The sequence below is a fragment of the Lipotes vexillifer genome, unplaced genomic scaffold (genome assembly GCF_000442215.2).
Source record: "Lipotes vexillifer unplaced genomic scaffold, Lipotes_vexillifer_v1.1 scaffold397, whole genome shotgun sequence".
Taxonomy (NCBI): domain Eukaryota; kingdom Metazoa; phylum Chordata; class Mammalia; order Artiodactyla; family Lipotidae; genus Lipotes; species Lipotes vexillifer.
Genome location: NW_006772681.1, coordinates 3,145,569 through 3,156,700, shown reverse-complemented (window position 1 = coordinate 3,156,700; position 11,132 = coordinate 3,145,569). Strand labels below are relative to the sequence as shown.

General features: G+C 45.5%; 1 protein-coding gene across 7 annotated transcripts in view; it reads right to left on the bottom strand.

Annotated features, from left to right (window-relative positions):
* Positions 1-2,117: 2,117 nt before the first annotated feature.
* CPNE1 (copine 1) overlaps positions 2,118-11,132 on the bottom strand; it is a 36,043-nt gene continuing 27,028 nt past the window's right edge. For 4 of the 7 annotated variants that reach the window (XM_007447767.1, XM_007447768.1, XM_007447769.1 and 1 more), the window contains 15 exons: positions 8,196-8,324; positions 7,918-8,097; positions 7,690-7,764; positions 7,520-7,591; positions 7,301-7,381; positions 7,042-7,131; positions 6,836-6,922; positions 6,618-6,704; positions 6,465-6,524; positions 6,252-6,385; positions 6,092-6,146; positions 5,789-5,840; positions 3,040-3,173; positions 2,660-2,896; positions 2,120-2,454 (listed from right to left, as the gene is read on the bottom strand). In XM_007447767.1, coding sequence (XP_007447829.1) covers positions 2,314-2,454; positions 2,660-2,896; positions 3,040-3,173; positions 5,789-5,840; positions 6,092-6,146; positions 6,252-6,385; positions 6,465-6,524; positions 6,618-6,704; positions 6,836-6,922; positions 7,042-7,131; positions 7,301-7,381; positions 7,520-7,591; positions 7,690-7,764; positions 7,918-8,097; positions 8,196-8,324 — 1,614 coding nt within the window. In that variant the 3' untranslated portion in view covers positions 2,120-2,313. Of the gene's footprint in view, positions 2,455-2,659; positions 2,897-3,039; positions 3,174-5,788; positions 5,841-6,091; positions 6,147-6,251; positions 6,386-6,464; positions 6,525-6,617; positions 6,705-6,835; positions 6,923-7,041; positions 7,132-7,300; positions 7,382-7,519; positions 7,592-7,689; positions 7,765-7,917; positions 8,098-8,195; positions 8,325-11,132 lie in introns of all 7 variants that reach the window. The other 3 variants (XM_007447766.1, XM_007447764.1, XM_007447770.1) reach the window with 2 other exon arrangements.

Sequence of the window (11,132 nt, the reverse complement as noted above, 5' to 3'; positions counted from 1 at the left end):
AGGGAAAAAGAGGGAGGAGACAGACATTAAAGGGTTAATGAGTTCTACCCAGGCCAAGAGGAGAAAAAGGAAACAAGTGTGAACAAAGAAACATGCAACATCTTGACTGTTAGGATCCTTTGTAGTGTGTTCACGTTTTGGAAGAATATTTAGGCTATTAATAGTGGTTACACCTCTAGAAAGTGGAATGCATGAGTATGTGGGGGGAGTAGAACATGCATCCATCTGTTTAAATTTGGGGGTTATTACTCTTAAAGCCTAAGGTTTTCTAACTAATGAACTAATACAGCTTTTCTAGAGGGCAACTTCATAGTAAGTACCAAAAGCCTTAAATTTTTTTTTTTTGCAGTACACAGGCCTCTCACTGTCGTGGCCTCTCCCGTTGCGGAGCACAGGCTCCGGACGCGCAGGCTCAGCAGCCATGGCTCACAGGCCTAGCCGCTCCGCGGCATGTGGGATCTTCCCAGACCGGGGCACAAACCCGTGTCCCCTGCATCGGCAGGTGGACTCTCAACCACTGCGCCACCAGGGAAGCCCCAAGCCTTAAATTTTTTAATACTTTTTAATCACTGCAATTCCACTTCTAAGCATGGATCCAAAGGATACCTAGATATAATCTAAGTTAATACTTTAAGGATGTCCATCCTACTGTTGTTTATGAAGGAAAAAACTGGAAATAGTATCTAAGAAGACAAAGTACACTACAAAAATAATATGGAGACAATAGAAATGGTAATATAAGGGAATGTTTAATGTCATGAAAAGTAAATAATGATATATGGATAATTTCTTAAAAAGCAAGGTAGGTTGGTATACATAAAAATTTTTAATTTTCATATCCAAAGAGTTACATAGACCAAAAGATACTATAACTGAAAAGACAATAGCCTTGGAGGAAATATTTTCAACATGTATTAATAACTGAATAACTGTAACAGAATAAGAGCTATAAGGACAACAACAACAATCTATAAAAAGCCTGTTCAGAAGAAATACAATTGACAAATATATAAAATGATACCTAACCTTCATAAATAAATTCGAACTAAAAATGAGATTTTTTCTGCCTGTCAGATTAACAAAATGGGTAAAAAATTGTTATGAAAGGCAATTTACAATATCTATTAAGATGTTAAATATTCCTATCTTTTGATTGAGCATTTTCACTTGTAGGAATAAATCCTTCAGAAACATTCCTGTAAATGCACAGATAAATGTAGAAGGATATTCCTTACAGCACTGTTTGTTGTAACAGAAGAAAACTAGAAGGGACCCAAATCTTGATAAATTAGGGACTGGCTAAATAAGCTATAGTACACTCATACACAGAGTAATACATAAGCATTAGAAAAAATGAGGTCAGCAGTAAGTTCTAATGGATAAAATACCCAAAATATAATAAAAACAAAGTGCAAACAGTATAATATCTATTTAGGGAAAAATCTGTCAGACCTAGAAAATACACCCTGCTCCATAATCTATTTTATACAATATTTATATTTGAAATAATTTTGTACTAACTAGCACACATTTTAAAAACATTTAAAGCATACTAAAATAGTATGTATGGTATGATCCCAATTTTGTAAAACAAAAAACATGTATCACTAAATATATGCATAAAGTATTAAAAATATGAACCAAATATTTTATTGGGACATAGGAGTTTGGGTGATATTTATTTTTTTCCTATAATGAATATACATATTTATTTTCTAATAAAAAAATCAGCTATTAAAAAATTCAGGCTTATAGCCTATTTTTAGGACTAGAACCACCACTACTCCATCCCTCCAGGAAGTCTAGCATAGCTCCTGCTCCATCTTAAAACTCACCCCTCCCCTAGCACTTTCCACCTTGTCTGTGTTCACAGCTCAGCTCTGCTCTGAGGCAGGGCAGGCTAGGTGTTTGGCTTACATTAAGTCTTTGCATTTTCAAAAACAGAGTCAGTGTCTCTAGATATGTGGCCAGGAATACCCAATTTCTTTGAGTGGGGCTATTATATCAGATGAATCCTTCACTCAACAATCCCTAAGGTCAACAAATAAACTCAGAGAGGAGAAGTAAAGTGGCTAATAGCAGATTCCCACCCAGAAACACAGAGTGGTAGCAAAGTGTGGTCTTCATTGATCTTTATTGAATGAGAGGCTCCAGGGACAAGCAGGTGAGATCAAGAGTGGCTATAGCAAGTATAAAAGTAAGCATAAAAGTATAAAACATAAAGTGCTAGCACTAGGGAATGTGTGTTCAGGGTTGGAGGACCTTAAGAACACAGGACTGAGGACTGGCCACAGTCTACCCCTCCAAGGGAATCTAGGCCTGAGGGACCTGTGCAGGGCCCTTGGCTGCAGGTGGAAGTGGTTTGAATGGGGCCCAACCTTGGGCCTTGAAGTAGGAGACCAGTTGCGTGGGTACTTCTGCAAGTACAGTCTGCGCCAGTGCCTCTCGAGGGGCCTGCCAAGGAGAAGAGGGGCAAGTTCAGTGATGACCCATGACAGCTTCCCCAGGTCTACATTTCATACCCCAGAAAGGATACAAAATCCAACACCCAACCCTGCCCCAGGCTCAGATGAAAGGGTAAGTATCCCCACTCACATCAGGGAGAGGTGAAAGGCTAAACTCCCAGATCTATTCTGTCCCCGAGCTTGTCCCTACTCACATTCTGGAAGCGGCGGTAGGGCACAAACTGCACTATGTCACGAGCAGCTGCCTCCCCGGAGCGTGTACGCAGGGGTCCACCATCAGCATCCAGCTGCTCCATGGCCTCGAAGTCAGCACCACCCACACCCACGATGATCACTGACATGGGCAGGAAGGAGGCACGAACCACAGCCTCACGTGTGGCCTCCACATCTGTCACAGCACCATCGGTCAGCAGCAACAGCACGAAGTATTGCTAAGGGCAAGTTCGTTCATATACTGAGGCAGACACTCTAAACATTTCAGCCACATATTCCCACACTGACAAGAAGCCTCCTGTTACAAGGGAGCCCCTGACCAAGTCCCCCCTCCCCACCCACTACCTCCCATGACCCTCACCGAGGCTGTCCTCTGATGTGCAGCCTGGGCTGCAAACCTTGCCACATGGTTGATGATGGGTGCAAAGTTGGTGGGGCCATAGAGCCTAACTTGGGGCAGGGCCTGGCGGTAAGCATCCACAATGCCCTGGATGCCTAGAGAAGAAAGGCAAAGAATACCATAAAATACTGGGCCTCTCAGGGTTCAGCTAGTCCTGACATCACTCTATACTGGCCAAGGAGATTTAGGAACCTGGGTGCATTTCATTCAGTCATCCCTGTAACCCACAGTTCTTAACCCTCTCCTACAGATGAGAAAATTAAGGCCAAAGAGAGGAAAGGCACATGCCCTAAATCACAGCTTGAATTAAAACCCAGATTAGGGGGAATCCCCTGAACAAATCTAGGAGTGCTGAGAGCATCAGATTATAACCCACTTAATAATGAACTATAACCCATTTAATAACATAAGAATCCACAGAGATATTAAATAATGGGAGAGAAGGAAACGTTCTTCCTTAATAAATGTAGAAGGAGAAATTATAGAATCATTTGACAATCAGAGATAATTGATTCAGGCAAGGATCATCAATGGATTCTAAAACTAGAGGGTAAAAACTGATGAGTGATTGGATATTTATACAGCCTCAAAGTATCCTCCCAAAGGATACTTATTAATTATTAATTAAAAGGAAAAAAAAACAGACCCACACACCTATGGTCAATTACCTTTGATAAAGGAGGCAAGAATATACAATGGAGAAAAGACAGTCTCTTCAGTAAGTGCTGTTGGGAAAGCTGGACGGCCGCGTGCAAACCAATGAAGTTAGAACACACCTCACACCACACACAAAAATAAACTCAAAATGGCTTAAAGACTTAAATATAAGACAAGACACCATAAAACTCCTAAAAGAGAACACAGGCAAAACATTCTCTGACATAAATTGTACCAATGTTTTCTTAGGTCAGTCTCCCAAGGAAATAGAAATAAAAGCAAAAATAAACAAATGGGACCTAATCAAACTTACAAGCTTCCGTACAGCAAAGGAAACCATAAACAAAACGAAAAGACAACCTACAGACTGCGAGAAAACATTTGGAAATGATGCAACCAACAAGGGATTAATCTCTAAAATATACAAACAGCTCACACAACTCATTAACAAAAAAAACAACCCAATCGAAAAATGGGCAAAAGACCTAAACAGACACTTCTTTAAAGAAGACATACAGGGACTTCTCTGGTGGCGCAGTGGTTAAGAATCCGCCTGCCAGGCTTCCCTGGTGGCGCAGTGGTTGAGAGTCTGCCTGCCGATGCAGGGGACACGGGTTTGTGCCCCGGTCCGGGAAGATCCCACATGCCGCGGAGCGGCTGGGCCCGTGAGCCGTGGCCACTGGGCCTGTGCTCCGTCCGCGACGGGAGAGGCCACAACAGTGAGAGGCCCGCGTACCGCAAAAAAAAAGAAAAAAGAAAATAACAGTACTTGTATAGTAGAGAAACCTGGTAGACTCTACCTTAACCAAGTGATCGAAGTTAATATGACTTGTAAGAGGATAGATCAACATCATGTGCCTCCTGAATACACAGTATGGCTTCTGTGGTATTCCCGCCAAAAATGCATAACTTTGAATCTAATTATCAGGAAATATCAGGTAAACCCAAACTGAAGGACATTCTACAAATGATCTGGCCTTTAACCTTAAAAAATGTCAATATCATGAAAGACATGAAGAACTCTGGAAGACAACTGAATGAAATGTGTGATCCACGATTTTCTTTTGCTATAAAAGAGAGGACAACTGGAAAATTTTGAATAAATTTTATAGATTGAGTAATAGTATTGTATTGATGTTAATTTCCTGATTTTGAGAATTGCACTGTGGTTATGTAAGAGAATGTCTTTGATTTTAGGGAACACTGAAGTATTCAGGGGTAAAGGGCCATGCGGATGATGATGAGTGCAAAGTTGATGGGGCCATGGAGGCAAACTTGGGGCAGGGATTGTTCACCACAGTTCTCAAACATTTCTGGAAAAAAAATGTATATACAGAGAGAGAAAGAGGAGAAGGGAGAAAATCTGAGTGAGAGAGAGAATGACACAGCAAATGTGGTAAAATGTCCATGTCTGAGGAATCTGGATGAAGGTAAACAACAGCCCCTGTGACCCAGGCCCTGACCCCAGATCCCCAGTGACCTGAATCCCTGTAACTAGTCTTGCAACTTTTCTCTAAGTCTAAACCCATGTCAAAAATAAAAACCCAAGTCAGATCAGGTCAGGTCAAGTTTTCCACTTCAGCTTGTTGCTCTTGTGTGGGTGCTAGGGAAACACTGGGTTTGGCCCTCTCTAGACAAAACAGTGTGGGGCAAAAAGTACCCTGAAAAGAGCTGCAGGGAGGCACCAAGGCTTCCACTGATGCCTTGTCAGCTTCTAGGCAAAGATAATAATGATAATATAACAGCTCTCACAGTTTAGAGAACACTTAGTATGTGCCAGGCTTACTGCTTCAAACTTTATATGCATCTTCTTAAATATTCAATATCCTATAATATTTAGTCTTATTATGAAGCCAAAGCACACAGAAGCTAAGCAACTGGCCCCAAGCCATATGATTAGCAAGTGGCAGGATGAAGATTTGACTCCAGAGGCCTAGCTCTAAAATCCACTCCTCTGGCCAATGGAGTCAGGTGTCTATCTCCCCACCCCCATTCTCCCTTGCCTCTCTAGATATGGACAGATATATCTTACACTGGAGGATCGGGGACTTACCTGCACAGTAGGGGTTATTAGGGTTGAAGTTCAAAGCAAATTCATGGGAGACCTGAGGGCAAGAAAAAAAAAGAGGTTCTTTCCCCATGACCACTTTTGTGCTAAGAAAAAGGGCATTATGGTATATACCAAGCAACATACAGGAGGTATTTAGTCCTGAGCATTTGTTATATACATGCCTGTAAGGATACATCCCTGCAACTCCTCATAACGCTAAGTGCCAAGCAGCAAGTTTACCACATCCCCCAAAATCAGGACCCTGAAACTAAAAACAGGAGTAGGGGAGGGGAAGAAAACACTCACCTGCCAGTCAGGGGGTACCTGGGCCCCAAATCCAAATGCTGGGAACAGCTTGTCCCTGTGGGAAGACAGTGAATGGGGGAAGAAGCAGTGAGAGGACCATGAGCCCAGAGGCTAAAGCATCTGCAGGGAGTGGGGACGGGCAAGAGACAAAGTTACTTACGAATCATAGTCCTGAACCACACTGCCCACACTCCACAGTGCTGTCAGGTACTCATTGACCCCTGTTGGGCTCAGGTAGTGCAGGGAATCAGGTGAGGAAGGGTCTCCATTGGACCCCGTGAAGTCCACGCCCACCTGGGAGGAGGGGAGGAGGGGAGCTGAAGGCCACCTTGCGCCCTGGATCTGTTCTCCTGCCCCTGATGAAGCAACTTACAGTGAAGTTGATTTGGCAGCCTCCCATCACATAGTCCAAGAATGAATATTCTGTTTCTACCTGTAGATGAAACCACCGTCATAGCTGGAGTGAAGGGGTTGGGGTCATGGAGCTTAGAAGTCAGAGACTGGGTCACATGGGCTATTGTCTCACCTGACAAATCTTGACACAGATAGTTCCAGAGTTCTTGTAGCTTTTCTTTTTCTGCTGTTTCTCAAGGTGGATGCATTCAAACTCAGCCTGGTAAGGAAAGAAAAATTAGAGTAGGAAACTTCTAGAGCATTAGCTAGGATTGGAGCTGCCCTGCCCTCCCTCTCTTCCTGGAGCTGCAGCCCCTAGGCCCACCTCAATACCCCTGAGCCAGCACTCACTGGGACTGCTTGCAGCTGGGCCAAGCTGGTGTGGAAGGTACCAATGAGGTCATGTGAACCATCACTGTCATAATCTGAGCATCGCACCTAGGAGGGAAGGTGTGTGTGTGTGTATATAAAGACCAGGAGACAGGTGGCAGGTGAGAATAAATCCCTCCCCAGGCTCTCTGCCCCTGCTCAGTCCACTCAGGAGGCAAGCTCCTCACCTGGATGGGTGTGCTGGGGTCTCCCCCACAGAAATGTTGGAGGGGAACAGAGAAGCGCTTCCAAGTAGGGTTCAGGTTGTTCTTGATGACCTGAAGGTGGAGGGCAAGGCCTCTAGTGAGCTCTGCGTTGGCATGTGGGGAGCTGCCATTCTTCTTACCCATATGCAGACTCTTTAGCCCTGTGCTCCAAACCCTGGTAATCACAAGCCCCAGGAGATTCTCTCCTACCCCATCATACCCAATCCCAGGGGTCTCACACCTCAGATCTGTACGCCAGGTGCCATTTCCCATCACCCTGATGGAAAAACTCCAAGAACGGATCCGATTTTCCCAGGAAGTCCTGTCAATATCACAGAGACCGCAGTTTAGACTCAGGCACCTGACAACCACTATGAAAGACCTTCCCACCCTTCCCCTTCCAACACACCATCCCTGTCTACTTAATTCTTGAACTCCCAGGGTCTCCTTCCACACACACCTTCTTATCTAGGTTTCTGGCCTCCACCTCCATGGTCACTACACGACTATCCTTTAGCTCCTGAGCTGAGACCTAGGTAGGGGAAGAAGCAGGAGACTGTACCATCTCATGAATTCCTCATGGATATAAGTACACAACCACCCACAAACCACAGCAGAGTTCCTCCTTACCGTGATGGTCCCTCGCCCAGCAGGTTTTCCAGGCTTCAGCATCAACGGTAAAGTTAGTATCCGACTGGACACAATCTGGGGCAGAGCAGGGGTGGGTGGGGTACCAAGGTTTCAGACAAGGCTAGGTCCTGTTTGACCCCAACCTCCAAGTTCCAAGCAGTCTGGTTTATCTGACAGCACTCTTACTTAACCTGTGTCTGAAGGATTCTAATCCCTGGCTCTGCATACCTGTCCTAGGGAACACTCAGCCCCTCCTAGGAAGTCATCATCCCCCAGCTCAGGTGTCTTGTTGTCTATGTCATAGATGCCAAATCGGAGCTTTTGGACTGTTTCAAAGTGGTACTCAAGCTGCAGAGTCTTGGAGAACTCAGGGCTCAAGCAGTTCCGTATTCGCTCAGTCCGGCCAAGCTGTGGGCAGAAGCCAAGAAGCATCACAGTCATGCACCTTCCAACCCAAAACAGTCCTAGCCTCCCTCCACAACTTTATCCCCCATAGTCCTTCTCACCTCAGCCCATTTGCCCCCTCCCACATCCTGTAAAAGGACGCAGAGTGGGTCAGACTTGGAGCTGACATCCTTGTCAATGAGGTGGCCACATGAAATGGACAGCTGAACCAAGGTCACGCAGTGGGCCATCTGGGGGGAAAAAGACCTGAATCAAGCACCTTCCTCACCCTTCCCTGACTGTAGGTCCCAACTTGTAAAGTCAGCTGGCTTCAACCAGGCAGGGCTGAGCCTGTGTCTACCCCCATGACACCCAAGGAAGAGAAGGCCCTATAGCTTCCATACTCCTCCAATCCCCCTGGGTAAGCTCAATGGGATGGGAGATGGTGGTTACAACCAACCCTGGTCCAAGAATATGACGGGAAGATGCAGAAAAAGTGTACTGGCCTCCACCAACAACTGTGACCCCAAACTAGTCCTCAGCCCAAAATTGGTCCCAATCCTAATAATATTACCGAGACCGACTCCAACCCTGATCTTCTCACAGACCAATGAATCTCACTCTGATGCCTTTACTGGCCCCAGACCAGACCCTAATCCAAGTTCCAAGCCCAATATTGCCCAAAATACAGCCATGATCCAGATTCTGCTCCCCAAAGTTTCTTCCTCCAATGATTTCCCACTAACCCTGGGGCCCTACACCTTGAGGCAGAGTTATGATCCCCCACACTGATTCTCCTAGCCTATAATCAGCTGTTCAGGTCCAACTCCTCTTTTTTTTTTTTTGCGCTACGCAGGCCTCTCACTGTTGTGGCCTCTCCCGTTGCGGAGCACAGGCTCCGGACGCGCAGGCTCAGCGGCCATGGCTCACAGGCCCAGCCGCTCCGCGGCATGTGGGATCTTCCCGGACCGGGGCATGAACCCGTGTCCCCTGCATCGGCAGGCGGACTCTCAACCACTGCGCCACCAGGGAAGCCCCAACTCCTCACTATTTGCACTACCTAGTCCAAGCCATCATCATCTCTCACCAGGCTTACTGCATTACCCTCTTTTAACAGGTCTCCCTTATCCTATGCCATCCTCACCTCTACTCCCTCATCCTCACACCAACAGGCTACTCTCAATACAGCAACCAGGGTGATCCTGTTAAAACATAGGTCATGTCATACCTCTACCCAAACCCAATAATGATTTCCCATTGCTTAGAAAAAATCCAAACTCTGCATTGGCCTACAAGGTTTTGAAAGATCTAGATCTCTCTAACTTGATCTCCTAACACCTTCTTGCTCACTCCATTCTGGCAACACAGGTCTGCTTGTCATTCCTCAAATATGCTTGTTTCTACCTCAATGCCTAGAATTTTCTTCCCTCATATAACCCACACGGCTTGCTGTTCCCTCACATTCTCTCTAGGTCTCTATTCAAAATCATCTTCTTGGGCTTCCCTGGTGGCACAGTGGTTAAGAATCTGCCTGCCAATGCAGGGGACACGGGTTCGAGCCCTGGTCCGGGAATATCCCACATACCATGAAGCAACTAAGCCCGTGCACCACAACTACTGGGCCTGCAACTCTAGAGCCCGCGAGCCACAACTACTGAAGCCTGTGCGCCTAGAGCCTGTGCCCTGAAACAAGAGAAGCCACTGGAGTGAGAAGCCCATGTACCGCAACAAAGAGCAGCCCCCGCTCATCGCAACGAGAGAGAAAGCCCGCGCGCAGCAACGAAGACCCAACGCAGCCCAAAATAAATAAATAAAGTTTTAAAAAAATCATTTTCTCCAGTTTGAAGGAAAAGGTTCTCCTTTTCTGGCCACTCTAAAATTTCAACCCTAATACCACTGATACATCACATACCCATTTCCTGTTTTTTCTATTTAGCATTTATCAGTGTCTAATATACTATATATATTTATGTAATTTGTCTTCCCCACTAGAATGTAACCTCCATGAGGGAAGGGATATCTGTCTGTTGTATTCACTGCTCTGTCTCAAGCACCTAATAAATATTTGCTGCATGAAATCCAAAAGGCCATCTCCAGCCTCTGCTCCCAGCTTAGCCATCTCCAAACTGACTGGCAATCAAACAGCACCAAGGTTCTCCATCCGTTCCTTTTGCTAGGAACACTACCTTCTTGCATGGATCACCATGACTCCCATATAAACCCCGCCTCCTAAGTCACCATAACAGTTATCCTCAGACTCCTCACTAACCCTATGTCCCCCCTGACCGATACGCCTGCAGACCATCTGTACCAAGAGTGCAGATGAGGTCAGATCTCTCACCCAGCTTCACTCAGCATTCCAGATTTCCCAGCACTATATCCCAGGACGCCTCCAGCCTCAACCTCCCCTAAACTGACCCTCAGTCAATCCCTCTCCCAACCCAGCCCAGTTAGTGCTATTCCCATCTTAGTGCCTCGTGGTCTCTGTCTTGAATGCTGTTATCAACCAAAACTGGAATGATTCTTAGAGTTCAACTTGCTTCACATACTGTCCCCTCCATAGCACCTCAGTCTCTGCTTGAATGCACCCAATGATGGAAAACCCACCACTCTTATAATCCAATCATCAGAAAGTCCTGCTCCAAAAAGTCCTACCCAAACTAACCCAAGTCTGTTGAATTCTCACTTCTACACATTATTCCTATTTCTTCCCGTCTAAAATTCCACAAGAAAGCCTTATTCCATCTCCTTCTGAGAACCATCTGATACCTGGAAGCAGTAAACTGCAAGCTAAAATCTGGAGAAATAGCCCCAGTTCTTTTGAATATTGCCACTAGAATGTGGCTTTTAGACTTCTGACCAGCCTGATCACTGCTTTGGAGGTTCCCCAAGGACAGATCCAGAGCACAATACATACTCCTGAGGGAACAGAACCACAACTTCCCCCGTCATAATCTGACTCCATGCTTCTCACCTCACACATTCTCTCAGGCAGTGTTTGCATAGTACAGAGACAAATAAAGAAGAATGATCATTTCACCATTGCTCAGAACAGTAAA